The sequence below is a fragment of the Drosophila albomicans genome, chromosome 2L (genome assembly GCF_009650485.2).
Source record: "Drosophila albomicans strain 15112-1751.03 chromosome 2L, ASM965048v2, whole genome shotgun sequence".
Lineage (NCBI taxonomy): Eukaryota > Metazoa > Arthropoda > Insecta > Diptera > Drosophilidae > Drosophila > Drosophila albomicans.
The window spans coordinates 27,431,959-27,456,333 of NC_047628.2; the positions used below are offsets into that span (position 1 = coordinate 27,431,959).

Genomic DNA, 24,375 nt, shown 5'->3' on the forward strand with positions numbered 1-24,375 from the left:
ATGACGACAAGAAACGAAGCGAAGAAGAAACGCGAAACTGCGAGAAATAGGCGCGAAACTCTGCCGAGAAGCTTTCCCAACTATCTGTGGAGTTGTGTGTGTGTGTGTGTGGCGAACGAATCGAAGAAGATGTGTGGAGCCTTTGGCACGCACGTTTAATTACACCAACACACGCACACTACACGCATACACTAAACGCACACACACACGCACTCACTTGGTAAAGAGCGCGAGAGGGTAAAACGAAAGCCTCTGGTTGAGTTTTTATTTTTTTTTAGGGCTGCCCGAGGCGTTTGCTAATGAATTTTTTTTCTTCTACTTTTTGGTTAGCTTTCTCTCTCTCTTTTACTTTATTCGCGCTGCGTTTTGATTATAAACAAAACGATTTATGCACTCAACTTTTCTTTTGCTTGCTTCTATTATATATGCAACATATTTTATTTCTATTTATTTTATTTTATATAACACACACTTTGCGCTGTGGCTCTTTTCTTTTTGCTTTAGAATTTTGTTTGCCACACACGAATTTTTGATCAAACTGCGTTGCACACTTGCGACACTGTCCGACGAGCGACTGACGATGACAACTTCCGCATTTGCCACAAACACCATGAAACACAAACGCGAACTCTGCAGAGGCGCGATAACACGACTTGGCCACACGCAAAAAGAACTAAACTATTTATATAGAATTTGAACAACAAAAAATATATAAAAATTTCGAGATTTTTTAATCAAATTTTTGCAGCCCGATTTTTTTTTTTTGTTATTTATTACTTTAAATGCAAGGGTTTTCCTATTTTGTGTTGTTGCGTGAGTGTTTGTGTTGATTGTTGGTTGGTTGGTTAGAAAGAAGCCAAAGTGTAGATTGACAGCCTTGCACAGCACACAGCAAACAGCAGAGCGCACTCAGAGCAGAGCACAGAGGGTAGCTTTTTATTTGACTGTGTTTTTTTTTCCTTTTCTTCTTTCTGCCATTTGGCGCGTTCATCGCCCAAGCGAAACATGCAAAGCACACTCTCTTTAGCTCGCTCTCTCTCAGCTGCAAATTCATTTCGAACACGTGAGAGAGGCAAATGATAGACAGCAGACAGACAGCAAAAAGAGAGTGAGAGAGTTTTATGTTGCAATTGCTGTTAAGTGGGCGCACATTGATTCGCGTGTAAATGTGTGTTTGTGTGGGTGGTTGGTTGAAAATAACGACGCTGCTGTTCGTTTCTAAGCAGCAGAAGCAGCAGCAATTGCTGCCTCTCTCCCTCCCACTCAGCTGCTAATTAGCCACCATGCTTTGGCTGCTCTCTCTCGCAGATACATACATAAATAGAGAGTGCAAAGAGAAGAGAGCGAGTGAGTGCCTTAAAAGGGGGTTTTGTGCAGGCGCCTGCGCATTTGTTTAGCATAAATTCAAAATGCTAACGAGGCAGCAGCTGCCCCAAAAAATGTGGGGCAGGGTGCAGAAGAGCAGTCACAACACACAGAGAGAGAGAGCGAAGTTGCAGAAATGAACGCTGCACAAGAGATAGAAATTCATTCATTCTCTCTTTCTGGTCTGCTTTTCTGCTGTCCTAATTTTACTGTCGATGGCTCGCTGACTGTCTAACTAATTACGCCAATTTATAAATAATCAACGAGGCGCACAATTTTAAGGTCCTTGTGCAAGGACCTCAACAAAACAACAACAGTAAACAGTGAACTGTAATCAGCAGCAATAACAAATCGAAATATTCAAGTCGATTGCCAAATCAATTTAATTAAATACTTGCTATAAAAATAAGGACACAAAGCAGCATTTGCTAAGGATACTTGACTGCTTCTTCATCTTCGTAAGCTTGTTAATTGCGTGCTTCATTTCCTTCCTCTTTGGGGCATCGTAACAACTAGAGCATGACCTACATACATACTCAGTAGCAATATAAACAATGCAATGCATAAACTGCTTAACAAACTTGACACTTGCACACAACTATCCAATTGCTTAGAAAGTTGAGCTGCCCATTCAATTGCACTTAATGCGAGACAATGTGTTGAGATTAAAGCAGCAAGCACAACTTGAGCAACTCACAGGACATTTCGCTGACAGATTGCCAACTTGAGCTATTCACAAAAGTTGGCTTCAAATTTCCACAAAGTTTGTAATTTGAAAAGTGGTCAAACATATGTTAGTTTATGATTTGATTACTGCTACAAGAAGAAAAGTGTTGCAATAATAAGAGAGTGTCTTAGAAAGCTGAAGAACCTCAGGATTATTCGTCTAGATACGCACACTATGACATCAGCTAATCAGAAAGTCGTAAATAGTACTTATCAAAATATTGACAGTTGCTTTTCTATGGAATCGAATAAAGTATTCCAAGAAGCCCTCTAAAAAGAGATAACTGTAAACAGAGAGCAACAAATTTATTGCATGGCTTTATACGAAATATTCTTTGGAATTGTGATATAAATATCTTTAAGAATCTATTTTCCATTCGAATAACTCAATTCTTAGTAAAACGACAAATTAAATATCTATCGAAATCAAATTGTCCCTAAGCAACACTTTCTTCTTCCCCTAATATCATCATAAGTATTTTAAAATTTCATTTTTAAATCCGTACTTACTAATATAAAGTTAATAAAAGAGGTGACAACTTGTCTGGTAAATGATTCACAACATACCTGCAATGAAAGAAAATAGAAACGAAATCAGATATGGCAAATCTTTAATTAACACAATCAATTTATTATTATTGTTAAAAATCCCCATTGAAACCCATATTGCTATCTAATTTTATTATTATTATTATTATTTGGTGGCTCATTCATATTTTTAGCACAATTAACCAATTTCAAGTAGCTCAATCAAATCAGATTTGAACGAACATCGAAATGCAACACAAATAAAGTACATAATATATACTTTATAAGTATATAGAGCCAATAAGCAGTTCATATATTTCCACATTTTGTAGCTAAAGAGCTGTGATAAGATTAAACCGACACGGCGCGCAGACTGTTTTGTGCCTTTTATTAATGGGTACCATATTGAAAACTACTTATAAACACACACACACACAAATAAACATATATAACGATCATATATAATGAAAACAACTCGAAGACAAACTGGTTGTCTGGTCGTCTGGTTGGTCGTAATTTTCCATATGGCATTGGCTGCACTTCAGAGCGCAGAGCAGACCAGTTCTGTGAAAGGTCGCCACAGAATTTGAGCATAATATGCGAGCGGAAAAGTTTCTGTAAAAGATAAGATACAACTTTTGATTGGTCTACTTTGAGTAGGCCACAAACTGGGTGAATGGCTGAACATACTTGACGAGGGATTGGAATATTAAGTGAATATGTGGCATAGGTCATAATTGTAAGTAGTATATAGAAAAATCATAAATACATTTTATACCTCTTTAAGAAGTTTTTACAAAAAGAATATCTTAGAAAAAGTTCGATAAATTCATAATATCAGCAAAACTATTTCATATTCACATATTTGTATCAAGTTTTTACAAATATTGAAAATCGTCTAAGGAGTCCCAGAGAAAAGTGATATAATTATTAATACTTTTTGTAAGTTATCACAAATAATTCTTTTGAATAAGAGCGGTGAAAATACGATAAATACACAGAGTTATCGATACTAATGATAAGATCAGCTGTCTTTAAAAAAATTATAAACAAATTTTGCAACGTTTAAGCAAGTTCATCGAAATGTTTCGTTTAACAAACCGCAAAGTCGTTAAATATATCTTCGATAAGGACGCAAAGTAAACAAATCTATTGAAAGCTTTTTTTGGCAACGTAATCGAGCTTTTTTCAAGTGCATTGCGACTGCAAAGAGGCCTCGACCGATAGCTCAGCTAGAGCTTAGAGCTTGATAAGCTCAAGCGCAATCAAAATTTGCCAAGCAAAGCCAATTGCATTGGGAGTGTGGAACACCTTTCGGGCTGGGGTCAATGGAATAGAACGCAATTGCGACTAGAGCCCAACCCACCCTCTTCCTCCCTTTTTCCCCCTCCCTCAACCACAAACAAAATTGCTGACTGAAAAGCACGCTTACGACGACGACGACCGGTGAGCTAAGCCACAGAGTGAGAGAGAGAACGAAAAAGAGCGTAAGTAATGGCGAGAGAGAGCAAGCAACGATCGGAGCGTAAAAGCTAAAGCAAGACAAAAGCACGAGAGACGTCAGTCAAGGTGTGCGAGAGAGCATAGGAGAGAACGAACAAAAGAGAGCGTGCTGATTGACGGTTTCAAACACACACACACACTCACACAAGCATAAGCAGCAATAACAAGGCAAACAAACCGGCGACGCAACAGCAACAAAGGCAGTGAAGCATTGAAGCAGTCGACACTCAAGCGGTTTGCCCCGTGTGCTCAGTGTGACAGTGAACGTCGTACGTTGTGTTTTGTGTGTTATGCAGCAACAGCAGCAGCAGAAGCAAACAAAACAAAGCTCAAGAAAAACAGCGCAAATTGTGGCAGCAACAAAGCGAAAATACAATATAGTGCCAAGCACCGTGAAAACAGTGTGACGAACTCTGCAAAAAAAAAACAAAGAGTAAACTTTGCCTTTTGACGACAGCAACAGTTGTCCCACCTGAGATCTACATCATCGACAGAGTTGCCACCCTGCCAACAACAACAACACAACAGCCAAAATGTTTGAGGTTGCCTGCCTGATGTTCATTTGCCCTTGGGTCATACTCGTCTTGCTCATGTTCATCGCCATGACCGTCCTATAGGCGTGGGAGAGAGCGAGATGGACTGAGGCAAATTTAGGGCACACTAGTCAACAACACGATGAAGAAGAAGAAGGAGAAGAAGCAGTAGCAACCGCAGAATGTAAGAGTTGCAACACTTTTGGCAGTGTGCCCGTTTTACTTTGATTATGTATTCCTATTCAACAATGTGCTTTGAATTCAACAACAAGCTAAAGACAAATCAGCAAACGAGACGAACATTTTTACAAATTGTGGTTCTCGTTTTATTTTAAACTGTTTTTTTTTTGTGTTTTGTTGTTTTGCATTGTTTTTGCTATAGATTTGTAAGTTGACATGTGATTTAAATATTAATTATATATATGTATATCAATTAATTTAAGCTTTACATTTTACGCATGTGCGAAATAAACAAATATTGATAAACAAAAACCCAGCAAACACTCATCAAGTATTTACATCGCTGCTCAGTCAGCGAAATTTGCATCAATGTCACGTTCAACAGGTGAGAGCTGCTGCTGATGTTATAACAAAGGTTAACTGAGGGATGGCGATGCATTCCGATATATAGTATCGATAACTTTATAAACAGTGGGAGAGGCCTATTAAATCAGTCAAGTTATCAGTTGTGATTCATATAACAATATTAACAACGCATTATAAACAAAGTGTTTGAAATAGAATTTATACTAAATATCAAAATGAATTGGTTGAAGCAAAGGTTATCATTTCTATGAGTACTATCGATAACTCACAAAATAAAATCTATTGTTAAAGTAAATCCTTCATATAATAATCTTGATAATGTTATAAGAAAAGTGTTTAATATTGATTTTGTACTTTAAACACTGATTATTCAAAATTAATTTCTTACTCATTTCTATGAGTACTATCGATAACTCATAAAACAAAAAAAAAAATATATTATAAAATCAATTGTTAAAGTAAATCCTTCATATAATAATCTTGAGTACGCTATAAGAAAAGTATTTAATATTGATTTTGTACTTTAAATCACTGATTATTCAAAATTAATTTCTTACTCATATCTGTGAGTACTATCGATAACTCTTAAAATAAAACGAAATCTATTATAGAATCAATTGCTGAAGTAAATCTTTCATATGATAGTCTAAAGATCATATTTTAAAGATAGAATTTATACTAATTCTCAAAACAATAACAAAGCAAAGGATAGAGGAGACATTGATAACGCAGATTAGGAAAAGGCAATAAATCGAGTACAAAGTCTAGTAAACAGTTAGGCAATCGATCAAGTTTTTTTTGTAGGTTATGACAAATCTTATCAACAACTTCTATTATCTCTACGCGCGATAAAGCATAATTATCACTTCAAAATGCTGCTAACAACGAATCCATTCAAAGTGCTCTTCACGTTTGCTTCCCATGAAACCCAGAACGGAAAGAATAAATATAGTATTTATTCATTTCCACTCACATATTTTTACTCAACGCCCACCGTATTTATTTAGGATACAAGTATTATTGCAAAAAATATATGATGAAGATGCTCAACATGGAAATTTATATTTATAAACACGCCCGATTTTGGATTGAGGGTGTGTTGAGTGTGCTTTTTTTCTGGGCCTACGCAGTTCAACACACACCGAACAAATATTAATCAAAATGTGACGAGAATTAAATGCTGCATTGTGTGTCACACTTATTTATAACACACTTTTCATTTTTCTGAGAGATTGTGTTTAAACACACAACAACATGAAACAAGTTGTAATTACTCCGTACTTCAATTTTCAGCAGCTGACGAAAGTGAAAGTTTTTTGACAAAAAAAAAGCAAAAATTATTACAAAAATATACGATTATATTCGTACTCATAGTTGTTGCTTTATTTTTTTTATTTTTTGGGGCCTGTCCCGAGGCGAGGCGAGATTCGAGCCGCATCGTGTCAATGACAAAGTTAAACGAAATTGAATTAAATTATGTAAAACCGCACGATGAAAACGAGTTATTTTAATTAACACATGGCCAAAAGCGTTTAAAACTCTGCTCTGGTGTGTCTCTCAGTCAGTCAATAAATTAATTAAACACGTTAAATCAAACACACAAATTAAAATTAACTCGCTTTTTGTTTATATTTGGGAGACTCGCTTCGCTTGTAAATCAAGCACAGGCATTCAATTTATCAATATTGAAGACAAACAAAGCCCAAATTGTTGATCTTTTTTCTCTTGGCAGTTGGCAGTTGGCAATTTACCCCCAACAGAAATTGCAACGCACCTCGCGATGCTCTTTTGTTTTTCCTTTTTTTTTTTTGCCAGGTGTCAATGACAGCAATTTGCATATGGCACACAGCTCAGGACAGCTGTGAAGCATCCGCAATCGAATATTGTTTACAAAAGTCGCGGGTGTGAAAAATATATTAACGAGTTATTATTTCCCTTGATTTATTCGCAAGACTATAAAGCAGTTGCTTACAAGTTTGTAAGGGAGGTTGTAAAAGATCTGAAGATATTATAATTCCTTTGAAATTTTGTGGTAAACAATATATGTTTTTTTTAAGTCCTTCGCCTCAAACTGTAGTAGCAAACATATAAAAATTTTAGAAGTTAGTAGTCTTAGTTTCTTTGTCTGATATATATTTTCTGGTATATTACACACTTCATGGTATATTTTGAATATAGTATTATATCAATATATCTAATATAGCCTGTGGTATGTATTGAATACAGTAGTATTTTAATAATATACCAAATATAGTTTCTGATAGATTTTAGTATTTTTGCGGTATACTCATTTAATACTTTTAAAATAGTATACAGTTTTACATCACATAAAGCCTTCGGTATATTAATATTAGTATAATTGTGGTATACTAATTTTATATATTACCGCACTGTTTGTATATTTTTTTTTTTATAATTTTTCGTATATGCACTTTTCATAAGTTATTCTTTGATTTAATCACGAAACTATAAATCGATTGCTTAAAAGTTAAAGAGAGGTTCCTAAAGTTAATAAGACATTCAAATTCCTCTTAAATTTAGTATTAAATAAAATATGTTTTTGAAGTTTTAAGTCTCGACCTTTTTCATATTTGTATAAGTTATTCTCTGATTCAATCAGGAAACTATAAAGCAGTTGCCTCTCAAATTTAGTGGTAAATATAATATGTTTTTAAAGTCCTAAGTCTCGACCTTTTTTTTATAATTTTATAAGTTATTCTTTGATTTAATCACGAAACTATAAAGCAGTTCTTTAAAAGCTAAAGACATGCCTTTGAAGCTAAGTAAAAATACATATATCAAATAGCAAATTGTTTTAATTTTTTTTTTTAGGTCATTAGCCTCAATCTGAGTAATTTGTATTTAATACCTTTGACTCTATTTATTTGCCCAGCGCTGTCCGCTTTGTTTTTGCAGCAAATGGACAAATATTATGAAGAGTTTTTTCTGTTTACATTCCGGCTGTCCAAATGTTTGCCCAAGCAATGAGTCAGTCGGAGAGGAGAGTCTACACAAGATTATTGCTGATGTACTTGTGCAGACCCCGCTTCTTTTGTTGTGATTTGAGTCATCTCTCGTTGGGGTTATTGAAACTGGGTTAATTCAATAGCGCAACTTTTGATTTTGCGTTTACAAATAAAGACCTACAAAACTACTCAAAATGCACATTACATTAAAACGCTGTTTGCTGAAACGCAACAACAATGCATTCCTGGAAAATTTTACATTTTCCCCGCATCGCGTGTCAGTTGAAAATTCCCACAACAAAATGGCCAAAGGTAATCCTGAGGCAGAAGAAGTGCAATCACCTCTATATACACTTTTTGTGGGTTAGCAGGACCTGTCGACCAAATACAACAACAACTCGTTGTTATAAATTCGGAATGTTTACATTTTTCATGCCGTCTTTTCTATTCTTACGTTTTTTCGCCCAGCTACAATTGTCGTAAATGGGCACTATGAACTCATGGTTCCGGTCGAACCAAAACCAAAACAACAACAATAACAAGTCAACAGAGTGTCCAAATGCAAATGTGAATACACTCAAACTCGCACTCACACTCACACTCGCATTCAATGCACGCAGTGGAGAAGCCACAGAGGCGGCCCACTAACTGCAGTTCATTGCTCCAGTTTGTGCCGAATAAAAAACTAAATAACAGAATTCGAGCAGTCATAACAAAGCCTAAACAATTTGCATGGACACGACTTGGAAATACCTGAACTTGTATAAAGCAAACATATAACTTAAATAAATTTAAAATGACTTTGAATATTCTTCGGGGAAAAAAGAATTTCAGGCATATAAAAAAAGTGTTGCATACTTTAAGGTGCTGCCTGAATTTTGTTCTAATTCTGAATGAAATGCATTCAAATAAATATTCTTTAAGTCAGTCATGAAGTATATCAAATGTTACCCTTCTTGCCACATGTGGCACCGTCTGCTTGCCTGTCATGTCGGCTTTATTTCCTGCTGGAATCATTTATTAATTCGCACATAATTAAATTCAACTGCAGCCGCAGCCGCAGCACAAAACTGTGGAAAGCAATCCCATCAAATCAAATTGCAACTAATAATTTTTAGTGTTTCTTTCGCGGTTTTATGTGAACCGCTGCTTTGAAGTTTGCCTGCCCCATTTGACGGCTGCCACAGAGTTGTAGTTGCAGTTACAGTTGCAGCTTGTTGTTGCAGTTGCGTCTATTGCCGGCAACCTCCGACTTCATGTCTCTCTCTCTTTATGTGTGTAATTATGCCGAAAAATGGGCGGTACACATTTCCCCCTGTTGCAACTTTTATTGGGGCATGTTAGACAACTTGCCACGCTTGTCTGTGCTAATTGCCACAGAGTCAGCGACGGTCAGTTTTGTGGAAGTTCATTAAAGGATAATTACTTGGAGTGGCATAAAGGTAAAGTTAACACTGCAGTCAACTTGCTCATGAGGTCAGATTGAGGCTAATTTAGAGTGTTTAATAGAGATAAATGATGAGACTATTAAAGGAATAGCATGGAATATTAAAAGGTTGAACGTGTTTAGCTATAAGGTAATCAGTTTTGATTAACTAAGACTACTATACTATTAAATTTATTGCGCAATTTAATACAGATAAATGAAGAGACTATGAAAAGTGATTCCTTTGTGGCATATTCAAAGGTTCAATGAGTTTAGCTATAAGGTAATCAGTTTTGATTAACTAAGACCACTTTACTATTAAATTTATTGCATTATTTCATACAGATAAATGATGAGACTATTTAAGGAATATGATTAATGGAATATTAAAAGTTTGTCTGTTTAACAAACTGACTGCCCAATTCTTAATTTTAAAGTACACTTATTTCAACAAATTTGCTTAATTTATAGCATTATTCAATACAGATAAATTACGAATATTAAGGAATAGTAAAAAGTTGTCTACTTGACTTCAAAAATTACTTTACTGTTCAATTATATAAATTTTGAATAGAGAGAAATGCTGAAACTATTAAAGGGATCATTTGGAATTATTAATCTCTGGCCTGTTTGATAGTTGATGAACAAAAATTTATTTTTTTTAGTAATTCACTTTGAGACTAGACTATTTATTAAACTATTTTCTTTTTAACCTAACAAAATTGAAGAAATATTGTGCTAGGTAATAGCTGTTTAATAATTTAATTAATATTTTAAACTATTTTCTTAGTTTGCTTGTTTGCTTTGCTGTCTAATAATTTTTTATAATAACAACACTATATAATTAAGATAAAGGATCTCATAGAAAGAAAACCCGTTGCTTGAATGACAAAATATTTGAGTTTAATTGTAGTTTAACTTAAACATTCATTAAACCTTTTAATTGAAAATTAGATTATTTTAGCATTGAATTTAAGAAAGTTTTAACAATTCTTTACTTTTCTACTCACAGAACATTTCTTTCAATTTTTAATCTAAAAACTTTTAAAATATCTCCTCTAAACTAAAAGAGCATTCACTCTTCTGCAAAGTCTTGCGTCTTCGCCACTTCATTGAATTGCTTTTGCACAATAATTGTTATAAATTACGCTGAATTTTCTCATTTCCCCCCATCCCACTTCAGTTGTTTTTTTTTCAGATATTTCACAACTAGCATGACTTGCCACGCCTCTCTTTCACTCTCTGCAAAAAATAGGAAGGCGTCATGCATTATGCAAAGCGTGCAAAGCAAACTAGAAATTTCGCTCAGCGATTTTCTTTTGGTTTGCTGCAGTTTTTAATGTTTTTTTTTTGTTTTTTGCCGTGTCGCCAAGCTGTCTGCCGTCATTTGTCATATTAGCCATGTCGCTGGGGGTCGCTCAATATGCTAGTCTTCAGTTTAGACTGGTCATATTCAAACACACAGACTTTTGTGCTAACATGAAGTGAAACACGAAACCATAATGAACTTAAGCGCTCTAAAAAAAAACAACAGCGTTGTTCGTTGTACTTGTATTTTCTGTTGTCGTTGTTCTTCAGATGATTTGGTTTGTTTGTGGAAACTAATGAAGCGCACCATGTGCCAACACAGCTTTGGTTTATTTTTAATGCCTCAGCCGCAACCACCAACCAACCGAGAGCAACCAGCAACACCCTCGCGGTTAAAGAGGGTTGGAGGCGCGGCGTCGCCGCCAGCTCATTAGCTTGGCCAAATAAACGCAGCGAAAATGTCTAAAATTGCTTTTGCAAGCCATGGCTGGTTGTGTGTAAACAACATTCGCCACGTGGCTGCTTGGAAAAGTAATTAAATGTTAGCTTTTGCCAAAGTACGAGCAAAGGGTCAACAGCTAAAAAAGAGTTGAAAATAAATGTCGCACAGCGAAAGTTTCATGTATATTCAGTTAAATTATCAAAAAGGGTTTATTAGCTGGCAAAAAGGCTTTTGTTTTAAATACTAATTATAAATTGCCACTGAAGTTGCCGACAAATGTAGAAAGCAAATTACAAGAAGAACAAATTACGCTCTCGAGAGAGCAAAAGATAAAAAGCTTTCGGCGAAAGCTTTGTTATTTATTTAAAATGCAGTTTAACTGACAGTTAAGCATTAAAATTACGCTCTCGAGAGAGCAAAAGATAAAGATGGAAAGCTTTTTGAGAAAGCTCTTTTACTTTTTAACATGCAGTTTAGCATGAAAATTACGCTCTCGGGAGAACAAGTGATAACTTAGAAATGCGACTTCGAAATTTATTAAATTTATTTCATATCTCAAAGGAATACTTTAAAATATATTACGATTCAAACCACCTTCACCTTCAGCTGCCTTCCTTAACACTTAGTTTATTTTGCAGTCAGTTAAAACAAATACAAGAAACGCAAATTACGCTCTCGAGAGAGCAAAAGATTAAGATAAAAAGCTTTTTGAGAAAACTCTGTTATTTATTTAACATGCAGTTTAACTGATAGTTAATCATGAAAATTACGCTTTCGAGAGAACAAGTGATAACTTAGAAATGAGATTTGAAAATTTATTAAATTTATTTCCTATCTCAAGGGAATACTTTAAAATATATTACGATTGAAGCCACCTTCAACTTCAGCTACCTTCCTTAACTGTTAGTTTATTTTCCAGTTAGTTAACTTTGCATTGCTATCGAGAGTATTTTAAACTAGCCAATTAAATGCCCAGTGGCGACCTTTAGACCTACAATTAATTCCATTAATTTTACAGCTGCCATTAGAAACTGCATTTCGCATTCGCATTTTTCAACTCAATGCCAGAATGACAAAGTTCAGTGCATATAATTGTAAAATGAAATCACACCGTGGAGGGGGAGGAGCTTGTGTGTTAATTGCATTTAGAAAAATATTATGGCTTTTATGTCTGATGCAATATATTGTCGTATAAATATGAATAATAATAAATGTTACGACAATTACGAAATGTTGTTGCGCCTCAATTTGGAGGCGAGGATATGCCATAAAAGCGCAACCGGACCCGCCCATAAATGACAAACTGCAACGAGGGAGGCAACAGAAGTTTAACTACTTTAATTGAATTTACAATTTAATTGAGTGCAACGTTTAAGAAAATGCAACAAAAAGGAATTACGTAAGATGCAAAGCTTTCTCTCAGCAGAGAGAGAGCTTTGTTTGAAACTCGCTCACCAGAGAGAGCTTTGTTTTAAAATCGCTCACCAAGGAGAGCTTTTATTAAAGATGGCGAGCTTTAGATGCAACTTTCGAGGCAACACTCGCTGCAATGCAATAAAATGATTTCACAGTAAGTCAAAAATTGGACACACGTGTCGTTAGTTAGTGAAAATTGATACCCTTCCCTTCTATCTCACCCTTCCCTCTCTGCCCACTTATTGGCAGCTTAAGTGGCGGCCATTTGAACGTAATTTGCGGTGCATTGTAAGCGCAAAAAGTACCAAACACACATATGTGATTGTATCTGTATTTGTATCTGTAAATCGCGTTAGTGTGCAAAATTAACAATTCCCCAACGTTCCAGACACAACGGCGTCGTTGTCGCAGTCTCAGTCTGAGTTGTTGTTATTGCCAGCTAGCGTTGTTTTATTGTTATGCTGGTCGACTTTGTCGTCGTTATTGTCTATTCTTCCGCTTAGCGCTAATGTAATCACATCGATTTGTGCCAATGACAGTTAGTTCTTATGTGCTTTCCACTCCCACTACTCTCTTCCTAGTTTCCTTTTACTTTGCTTGTCATTGTTATTACAGTTCATGAACTGTCTCTCTGTCTGTCTGTCCGTCTGTGGGTGTGTTTTAATTTCTATTCAGCTATATTATGGATAGCTAAACGTGGCAACTCTTAATTATAATCGCGCACAAATATAAAAGTTGATTTGCAAGCTCACATTTGACTGCGTCATGAGAGACTTGTGAAATCTTAGCGTTTGACTTTGATTGATGCTCATATGATTATCATACAGTTTCTGGCTTTACGCGAGGAAATCAAATTCAAATCAAACACACATTTTTTGACATTTTCAGCTGGCCAAAATGACAAAGCAGCTTCAAATGTTTTGCAATTTTTGTGTGTTGTCAGTTTATATTACATTTTGATAGACAAATTGTATGAAAAGTTTCAAGGCAATTGCAATTGGCTATTAACAAACTTGGTTAATTAAAGGCCAAAAGTAACTTTTATGTACATAGTTTATGCAAAGTTTCAATTAAATTGCTGTTCGAATTGAGCTTGAATTCGCAAAGCTAATTATGGTTTTAACTATCCTAAATACTTTTCAAATTAACCAATAATTTGAAATATTCAACTCTCTGAAAATTAACAATTAACAAATTGACTAAAAACTCACCAAATCCCAATTGGAATATTTGTAATTTCCCCCATATAAAAATCGTACATACCTGCAAAGAAATAAAATCATATTGGTGAGAAACAAATATAAAATATTTTATGTACATTAAACATATATACAAATTTTGTTGTGCAAGCTACAAATTTTATTTCCAAGTCCAACCAATTCACAAGACATTTTAAATTTGTGTAAAGTGCGAAGGGGGGAATGGGAACAACATAAAAATGTGAATGCCAGAATGTTAAGTGAGTTATCGATAGGCAATTTCATTTGTCACGACAGCATGAAAGTCTCAAGAATGATGACTAGGCTCATGGATGCCAAAGAACAGCTGCGGCAGCCGTATAAAAAAATTTTTGTTACCGGGCGCAAGTGGGCGGCCAAAACAAATTTAAAAAAAATAAAATCCCCCGTCCAAGAGAAAGAGAGCAAAAACAATAAACAAAAATGTCAAAAGGAAAAAAACCACGAAAACCGAAAAATATGAAGGCAAAAAAGTGTAGCAGATTTTTCAAGTTGTTTTGCCGGCCTATAAGAGTTTCGGGTAAACAATGGAAAGCTGCTCTCGGCGGTCCAAAAATAACCTCAAGATAATAAGTAAGCGTGTTGCAAAGACCCCAAAGAGACCACAGCTTCAGCTTCAGCTTCAGACGACGGAGTCGAAATCGCAGACCAAACACCGAAGACTCCAAACGCAAACGCAAAAAACTCAGACGCAGACGCAGATAAATTGCGTGGCCAAGGTAAACAAATTTTGTGGTTTTGTAGCTGTTTTTTTTTTGTCTTTTTGTGGGTTGCTTTTTTTTTTGAGTACTCTTGCGTTGGGCTTAAAGCCTTTGTTACAGCGTTTGCAGTAATTACCGTGACGAGCTAAATCAATATGAAGGTGCACATTTAACCACAGTTTTATTTATCACTTTGTCAAGCGATTAGTTCCGCATTTCAAAAGCCAGAAAGCAAATGGAAGGAATGCAAATTGCGCTCTCGAGAGAGCAAAAGGTGAAGAGCGAAAGCTCTGTTATTCATTTAACTGACAGCTAAGTAAAGCCAAGGTTTGAAAGTTACGCTCTCGAGAGAGTAAGAAACAGAGAGAGAAAGCTCTCAGAGAAATCTCTGTTAATTATTAATCAGACAGTTTAACTGGCAGTTAAGTTATGCATGAAAAACATGTAGAAAGCAAATGCAAGGATTGCAAATTACGCTCTCGAGAGAGCAAGTTAGAATGATCGAAAGCCCTCAATGAAAGCTCTGTTATATAATTAACTTGCAGTTTAACTGACAGTTAACTTTCTTTGATGCTTTAGAGTAATTTGTGCTTCGATCTGCCACAACAAAGTTTGCTGGCTCTGTTTTTGGCCATATTCTTGTGCTTTTTTGGCAAGAACTTTACGACGTTGGCCAAAACAAGTTCAAGACCCATGGACAACAGAGTTATGGGGGCTCCAAAGGTGCTCAGCTTACACACACATACGCATGGATTACTGGCAAAGCAGAGCTGAGCAGAGAGCATGTCTTGAGTCTCATGTCTGGGTGAAGATACTCGTAATTGTTGTTTGTTATACTTGAGGTTTTTCTCTGGCTGCCTTTTTACTTTGTTGTCTTGTGTTGTGTTGTGCTGCTCTCATTGAATATTATTTTTGGCATGTTTTAAGGCTTGCGGCTTTTTGTGTTTTGTTTTTTTCGTTTTGTTTTCTTTTTGTTTTGTTTGCGAGGTTTTGCGTTGGCCAAAAATAAAAGCTGACATCATCGAAGCAGCCAAGCGTCCGCAGCCAAACGCCAAATGTCGACAATGAATCGCAGCTCACTTATATTTATGGTCATGGGGACCCTCTCTCAAGAGGCACCCAAACATTATCTGAGTATGTGTGTTTATATGCTGCATTGAGACCTTCTCCTCTCCTCTACTCTTCTCTTCACCTTTCACTCTCCTTTTCTCGCCCCCTTTCAATAACTCGCTACACAAGTTTCAAGTCAAGAAGCATTCGTTGCGCGCTGCATAATTAAAACTCTCAGAAAAAAACACTTTTTTGGTCTTTCGAAAAATGCAATTTGGGGTTTTTTAACCTTGAACTTTTGTCTTTTCGGACAGCGACTGTACTCTCTTATGGTTGATTAATGCATTTCAAGGGCTTGATAAATATGGCAAGAGCAAGCAAACATTTTGTGCATTTAAAGATAATTTTCTGCACGAAAGATTCTTCAAATAAATTACGTAAGCTTAAGGAAAGTTCTCGTGTTTAGTTATGACGTCTGAGAGAATGAGTTTCAGTTGGAATACTGATCTCATCTAATAATGATTCATAAAATAAGCGAACTTGTTACTCATAACCTGAACACGCACTTTATGATGCAGTCAGACTTGATTTGGTTAATCCTGTTTTTAAATGCAAACAATCAACTATACTTTAAGAAAACTCATTGAAATTAACCACAACTAAAAACTTGAACTTTGCCCAGCTACAAATTAAATCTTGTATTTCCTTAGTTTGTCTTTTGTCTGCCTAAATTCAATTTATTTGCCAGTTTTTTCACTTTTCCGCCACATAAAACACATTAAAATGCCTTGCGGCATGCAATTGCGTCGCGTTTTTTTCATTTGCTGCGCATTCCCCAAACTAAATTGCCAATAAAAATTAGGAGAAAAGGGGAGCTCAAGTGTTTGAGTTCGAGGTCTCATTATGTGGTCTTTATCAAAAGCGCGTTGTTCCTTGTTTTTTTTTTTTTGGGAAGGTTCTCTAAGCGCGTTCTCTTAGGTCTCTGGCCAACTAGACCTAAGGGACACATTGCCGCACAAATATTGCGCAGTTCCAGCTGTCCATGCGACATGTTGTGGCATGGGGCATGCGACTTGGGGCAGGCGACAAACTGCGTCGCAGTTCATATATATGAAATTGCTTTTTTATTACGAATCATCAGCAGCAGCAGCTACGATATCATCATCACCATCCACATGGAGTTGTGTCGAAAAAAACAAGTAAGAAATCTACAGGCAAGTGTGTTCGACTGTGAAATACCTTCTAAAAATATACCAAGAATGTACATCAAAATACTAAAATATACCAAAATCTACATTTGGTATATCGATATAGTATTTAAAATGTGCCATGGAGGTCAAAATGGAAATCAAGTGTGTTTGACTGTGAGATACCCACTACCTTTTACAAAAATACCAAAAATATACCGAAAGCTTCATTTCGTACATCGATGTAGTATTCGAAATATACCATGGAGGTCAACATATACATATATCAAGTGTGCTCGACTGTAAGATACTCGCTACCTTCTAAAAATATACAAAAAAATATACCGAAAGCTGCATTTGGAATATTGATATAGTATTCAAAATATACCATGGAGTTCAAAATATATATATCAAGTATGCTCGATTGTAATATACTCGCTACCTTCTACAAATATAGCAAAAATATACCGCAAAAATGCTAAAATATACCGAATGCTACATTTGGTATATCGACATAGTATTTAAAATATACCATGGAGGTCAAAATATATATCAAGTGTGCTCGACTGTAAGATACCCACTACCTTCTACAAATATACCAAAAATATACCAAAAGCTACATTTGGTATATCGATATAGTATTAGAAATATACCGTGGAGGTAAAAATATACCAGATTGCCAGCCAAAGTAGCTAAAACCCGGTTGTAAAAGACGTTCTTTGCAATAGAAAAGTATTTCTTAAATAACTTCTACAATTTTTATCTTATTTAAGATTTTCAGGAAATTTAAATACTAAAGTTATTATTGTCTAGAGATCTAGGTATTCTTACAGATGGACAGACGGACATGGCTTTATCGTCTCGGCTGATTAAGAATATATATAATTTAAGGGGTTGGAAATGGCTTCTTCTGCCTGTTACATTTAATAGAGACACAAAGTTATAATACTCTTCTACCCTATGAGTAGCGGGTATAAAAAAAAGAAATGCGAAACGCGAACGCGCCAAAGAAGCATTACAACAAAATCCCAAGTTAGACATGACATCATTTTGGTCATTCAGCAGGTCGAAACAAATTCATTTATACCAAACTCCAGTCCAACTCTTTTGCGCAAAAGGAAACCTTAAGCCCAACAAAACCCGCAGCAGCAAGATCCCAAGTTGTGTTTTTTTTTGCCATTGGACATGACAAGAGTTTAAATGCGCAAATTCTGATTGAATAGTTTCGGGGCAAATCCCCAGAGGGAGGGAAAGAAGCTTCTTCTTCGTTTTTTTTTTCTTTTATAATTAAAGGGCTTCCTTTCGTGCAAATAAATTGCGTTTTGCGTTCGCAAAGGATTCGCTGCGCAAGTTTCGAGCGTGAATCACATGACGAATGGCACATCATCAGTTTTGGATAAGACCGGAAATTTGTAGTTCTTTCAGAGCGCGATGACAGCATAAGAAAGCAATTTTGTGCAAATCTCTATTGCAATGAAAAATTGCAAAAACTGAGTGCAGCTAAAGTTCAGCAAACTTGCACTTGCAAAAGGGGAAGATGAAATATTTCATTTTTCGAGCAATTAATATCCATTATTATAAAGATAAACAAAAATATGCTGTCAATGAAAAAAGAAATTCATATCTATAAATAAATCTAGTTTGCTTTAAATGCCAAGCATTTGTTCATATTTTAAATACCCACACCTCTAACATTCACCTTTTGATATATTACCATGAAATGACAATAAAAAATATCTTGAGATGAGAAAAGTTTTATAATCTGTTGGAATTTATGCGATGCTTGATATAATCTTTTTTTTATGAAGATGTATTTTAATTTGAATTTAATGATGAATGCATTTCAATATATTAAACTGGATTAAATGTTTGCTTTGCAGAGTGTATTAAATAGTTTTTTTTTTAATCTCTCAAATGAATTCTAGTTTAAGTTGATCTTTAAACCATTCTTCAAATGAAACGTCAATCAAAATGGATTGAATGGTTTCTTGTTTTTAATAAATTCTTATAATTTGTAAACTTCAAAATGAATTCAATTCTGAGATGAACTTTAAACCATTTTATACATAAATGCAACTTCAACCAAAATAAATAAATTGTTATATTTCTTAACTGGAAAATGAAGTTTGCAAGTTTCAATTGAACTTTAAACCATTCTATATATAAATGCATCTAGAATCAACACCAATTAAATGCCACATGCCACACCAATAAATGAGATGTAATGAAACATGCCGAATCTGGAGATGAAATCTGAGCTTAATATAGAAGATATATACACATAGATACATTTTGTAGATATATCATAACTAAACGCAACCAATTTGATGTCAAATGTGTGTGTTATTGGTGTTGCGTGTAGAACGTGCAACGTCAACAAGTGGCTTGCAACATTTAAGTAAAGAAAACATAGAGAGAAAGATATAGAGAGAAAGACAGAGACAAAGAGAGTTCAAACGATGCGAGGTTAACACACAAATCACATAGAAGTAAGAAGTAAGAAGAAGTTGAAGTAGAATTAGATGCGGAAACCGTTAAACCAAACTGGAAATCGGGAGACTCAACCACCACCGACCTGTTGACGGCCATCACAGTGGCGCCATCCAGCGGCGATCTAGCGCGTCTCTGGTTGCTGCTGTTCTGGTTGTTATTGTGTGCCACATCCTGGGGCACTTGCAGCCGATGAATGCTCTGTCCATATTCGGGATCGTAGCTAAACGAGATGCGTCCGCCATTCTCCGGAGAACACAAAGTGTCCGGCGTGCTGCCATAGAACGGTGAATAGGCGTGCACAAATCCCGCCGTGGGACTCGCGCTGAATGCCATGTAACCAACGGCAGCTGCCGCAGCTGCAGCCGCCGCAGCAGCAGCTGTTGCCGCCGGAGCCGCAGAGCCAGTGCTAAGCGAACGTTGCTGCAGCTGTTGCTGTGGCAGTTGCTGCTGCTGTGGCAAGTGATGATGATGATGATGGTGATGATGTTGCATCGGATGAGGATGCAGATGATGGAAGTGATGATGATGCTGCGGACTGTTGCCAGCGCTGCTGCTGCTGCTGGGTATGGGAATGGCTCGACTGCTGCTCCCGCTGCCCGTCAATCGATTGTAGAGCGTTGGGGAGAACTGATCGATGGCCTCCTCGGGATCTTCCTCACCAGCGGAGAGTGACGGAGCCGCAGCAGCGTACAGATTGCCAGCGCTGCTGCTGCTGGCTGTAGCTGCAGGCCAAAGGGATTCATCCACGCAGAAGGAACTGCGACCCGAATGACTCTTGTCGTAGTAATAGAGATGTGGTTGCAGGCGTCGACCGTCGGGGGCAAGCAGAGGCATGTGGGAGGCGATGTGCGGATTGCTAAAGGCGCGTTTGCGGTTGCTGTTGCTGCTCTGGTTGCTGTTGAACGTGGCACGGACGAAGCTGTTTTTGTGTGTTTCATTTGTTTGTTTGTTGTATTTTATGGTGGTTGGGCAATACATTTACAGTTACAGTGTTGTAATGCGCGCAAAAGATGTCGCAAAATCAAAAATATATATAGAGAGAGAGAGAAAGAAGAGAGAAAGGGGGAAAAAGCAGAAGATATTTGTTGTATATTTCTCAGAGTCCAAATTCGCAAATTCGAAATCAAATCATAATTAATTTCAGTTTTCGTTTTCAGTGTCAATTTTGCCAATATTTTTTGTTGGGATTGGGAGCAGGAGAGGAGGGGGAGTTTAGTGAGAGGGAGAAAGGGAAGGTTGGTGGCGAGTTGTGATTGATGCTTCTGCAACACACGACCAGCAACGTCAGCGAGTTGTTTGTGGGCGTGGCTGTGATCTGATCTGAAGTGTGTGGAACGCGTCTCGGGCAGGCAAATGAAATGAAATCAAACAAATAACAAAACCAAACTCTGCAGCAAAAAGTGAACTGGCTTTTAATTATCGATATCTCATGCATATCGATAGTATTTAAGAACTTTTCTAGCAACTTTATAGATTAGTGAGCGTTTTGGGTGTTCTTTAATTATCGACATTTCATTCATATCGATAGTATTAAGAAACATTTCTGGCAACTATCGATTAATGAGCTTATTAAACATCTCTGTGGATTTGTGGAATCATCAAAAATGCAATATATCATTAATTATCGATAATTCATTCATATCGATAGTATTAAAAAAACAATTCTGGAAACTCTAACGATTAATGAGCGTTTCTCACAGGTTTCAGGTTATTCAATCATCAAAAATGCTTTCGATCATTTTAGTTAGACTTTTATTATCGAAATTTCATGGATATCGATAGTATTAAAGAACATTTATGGCAACTATCGATTAATGAACTTATTTAAAATCTCTGTGGGTTTGTGCAATCATTAAAATTACTCTGCAACCTTTTAGTAAGGCTTTAATTATCGATATTTAATTCATATCGATAGTATTAAAGACCATTTCTGGCAACTATCGATTCATGACCTTATCTACATCTATATCAATTTAGGCAATCATCAATCAGTTTGTGCAATCGATCCTTTTTATAAAGCTTTAGCTAAAACGTATCGAAGTTATCGATCAATTCTTTCTTCATTAATCTTAGCAGTAACCAGAAATACTATCGATTATTCTAGTAAAGCTTTAACAGCCTCATTAGCTAAAACTTGTCGAAGTTAACGATTAATTAGCCATAGATATGACTGATATATCATCTTTATCAAACCTTACGCCATCGCATCTCATAAATTCAAGCAAATAATCGAAAGTGCAGCGTAAAGAGCGACATCAACATGCATTATGCAACATTTGTGGCAATGTGCCGATGCGCTCCAGTTCTCTGCATAAATCGTGGCAAACAACAAAATAGAAGAAGCTGCCACTGATAAATGTGGCATGGATGATGACGACAGCAACGACAACGACGACGATGATGTTGATGTTGATGATGATTGTTGCAAATGGGCAACGCCAACATGAAAATGCAATTTATGCGATCGAAATAAAAAGGCAGCCGAAAACAAAAACACGAGGCAAAAGTCAAAAGTGAAATGAAAATTGTCAAATGACTTTGTGGCATGCAACATAAGATGAGCAAGAGCGAGAGAAACATCGAGAGAGAAAAACAAAATGGAAAAGTGCAGCCAATTAATTCAGCAGCAATTTCGCTTCCGCCAGGCGCCTTTTGAAGTCCCACGTTGACGAACCTAATAAAAACATCTTCATTTTCCATCTTCCATCTTCCACATTTTGCCATCAACGGTTTTTTCTTGCCACACACTCTCCAGGGTTTTCCTCTTGTCTTTTTTGTTGTGTCTCTCTGTGGCGCACACAATTTGGCCACAAAACTCAAATCTAAACACAACGCGCAAAACGATAAATAAAATGCAACCAGGCTGAAAGATCTTGTGACAGCAACAACAACAGCAACAACGATGACAACGACAGCAGCCAAAACTTTTCCCCCATTTTCAGTCAGCAGCTGCGGCAACTGCAACAACAACAGCAGCAGCAACATCAACAGTGGCAGTTGCAAGCTGGCAAAGCAACATTGCAGTTAGCAGCACTCAGTCAACGCCGCACACATCCGGGATATAACTGCAACAATTACAACAACAACAACAACGTCGACGACGACAACTTGCAACAGCAGCAGCTACAATAACAACAACCAAACTTTTCATTTGGCGCGCTTTTCTCTTAATTATCCAATGCGATTGTGGGGCATATTAGCTAAGACATGATTAAGACAGCTCTGACAGACAGCGATAAGTTTATCGATAACTGTTACTATCGGTGCAAACACATCGATAAAAGATGATGATTAAGACAGCTCTGACTGCCGATATGACAGCGATATGTTTATCGATAACTGTTACTATCGGTGCAAACTCATCGATAAGAAATGATGATTCTGACAGCTCCGACTGTCGCAATATGACAGCGATGTCTTTATCGATAATTGTTACTATCGGTGGAAGCACATCGATAAAAGATGATGCTCCGACTGTCGCAATATGATAGCGATAAGTTTATCGATAACTGTTACTATCGGTGCAAACACATCAATAAAATATGATTATTAAGGCAGCTCTGACTGTCGCAATATCAAAGCGATGTCTTTATCGATAATTGTTACTATCGGTGCAAGCACATCGATAAAAAGTTAAGTTGAACTTAGAGTTAAGTTGTATACTATAAAGAAATAATACTTAGGTTAATACTTTAACAAAAATGATTATTGTTACCAATAGTAACAAGTAAGAAAGCTACAGTCGAGTGTACTCGACTGTGAGATACCCGCTACCCATTTTGAATAAAAGCAATATATTTTGCGGTATTATTCTCAAAATATACCAAATATACTACAAAAATACTAAAAATATACCAAATGGTATATGTGGTATATCGATATAGTACTGCATTCAATATGCATACCATAGACGGCACAATATACCAGATTGTCAGCCAAAGCAACTAAGACCCCTTGTAAGTACCGCCTTTTTGCCCATAAAAAAGTATTTCTTTAATAACTTCTACAATTTTTATCTGATCATAACCAAATTTTCAGGAATCATAACTACTATAGTTATTACTGTATATACCAAAATTCGTAACGCTAACTTTAAAATTACGCTTGTTATTCAATTTTTTTGATTTACAGGGGCGGAAGTGGGCGTGGCAAAAATTTGAAACAAACTTGATCTGCGTGCAAACATAACAAATGCTGTCGAAAAAAAATTATGGCTCTATCTCTTATGGTCTCTGAGATCTAGGTGTTCATACGGACAGACGGACAGACGGACATGGCTATATCGTCTCGGCTGTTGACGCTGATCAAGAATATATATACTTTATAGGGTCGGAGATGCCTCCTTCTACCTGTTACATACATTTCCTGCCGGCACAAAGTTATAATACCCTTCTACCCTATGGGTAGCGGGTATAATAATTATCGATAAACAGATCGCTGTCATATCGGCAGTGAGAGCTGTTTTAATCATTCTAAAATGCAAAATTAATAGTCTAAAAAAACGTAACCTAAAATTTGAGGAGTATAGGGAAAAAGCGGAGTGTACTTCAGACACTTTATTATAGCATTTAAAACGGGTTATTATAGCTTGGATTGTCGTTAAAGTCAAATTTTAGCAATCAATATGCACATTTAATAATAATTTCAGAAATCTTTAAAATAAAATAATAACTCAAGATTATAAAAAAAATTAAAAAGGAGCAAAAAACTTTTCATTTTTAAAAATTGAATTTTACGAATTATATAAGAAATACTTCTATAGAGTTAAAACCGATATCAGAAATACGAATTAGTTCAAAATCTTCTAACCCTTTAAATACGAAAATCGTAATAAATAAGAAAAATAAGCAAGTAACTTTAATTTTCAATTTTAAAAATGAAATTTACAAATTATGCAACAATTACTTCTTAAAAGAGTTAAAAATGATTTCAAAAATGCAAAACAGT

At 36.1% G+C, this 24,375-nt stretch overlaps 1 protein-coding gene and 1 long non-coding RNA gene across 5 annotated transcripts in view; one reads left to right on the plus strand and one right to left on the minus strand.

The window, feature by feature from the left end:
* The window catches only part of LOC117563622 (protein bunched, class 2/F/G isoform), a 133,175-nt gene that overhangs the window by 69,741 nt on the left and 39,059 nt on the right, over positions 1-24,375 (minus strand). For 2 of the 3 annotated variants that reach the window (XM_034242023.2, XM_052002673.1), the window contains exon 3: positions 19,511-20,347. The exons of the other annotated variant lie outside the window; for it this stretch is intronic. In XM_034242023.2, the coding sequence (XP_034097914.1) occupies positions 19,511-20,347 (837 nt within the window). The remainder of the gene's footprint in view (positions 1-19,510; positions 20,348-24,375) is intronic. 3 annotated transcript variants of the gene reach the window in all.
* The window catches only part of LOC117563629 (uncharacterized), a 153,493-nt gene that overhangs the window by 44,616 nt on the left and 84,502 nt on the right, over positions 1-24,375 (plus strand). The gene's annotated exons all lie outside the window — the stretch shown is intronic.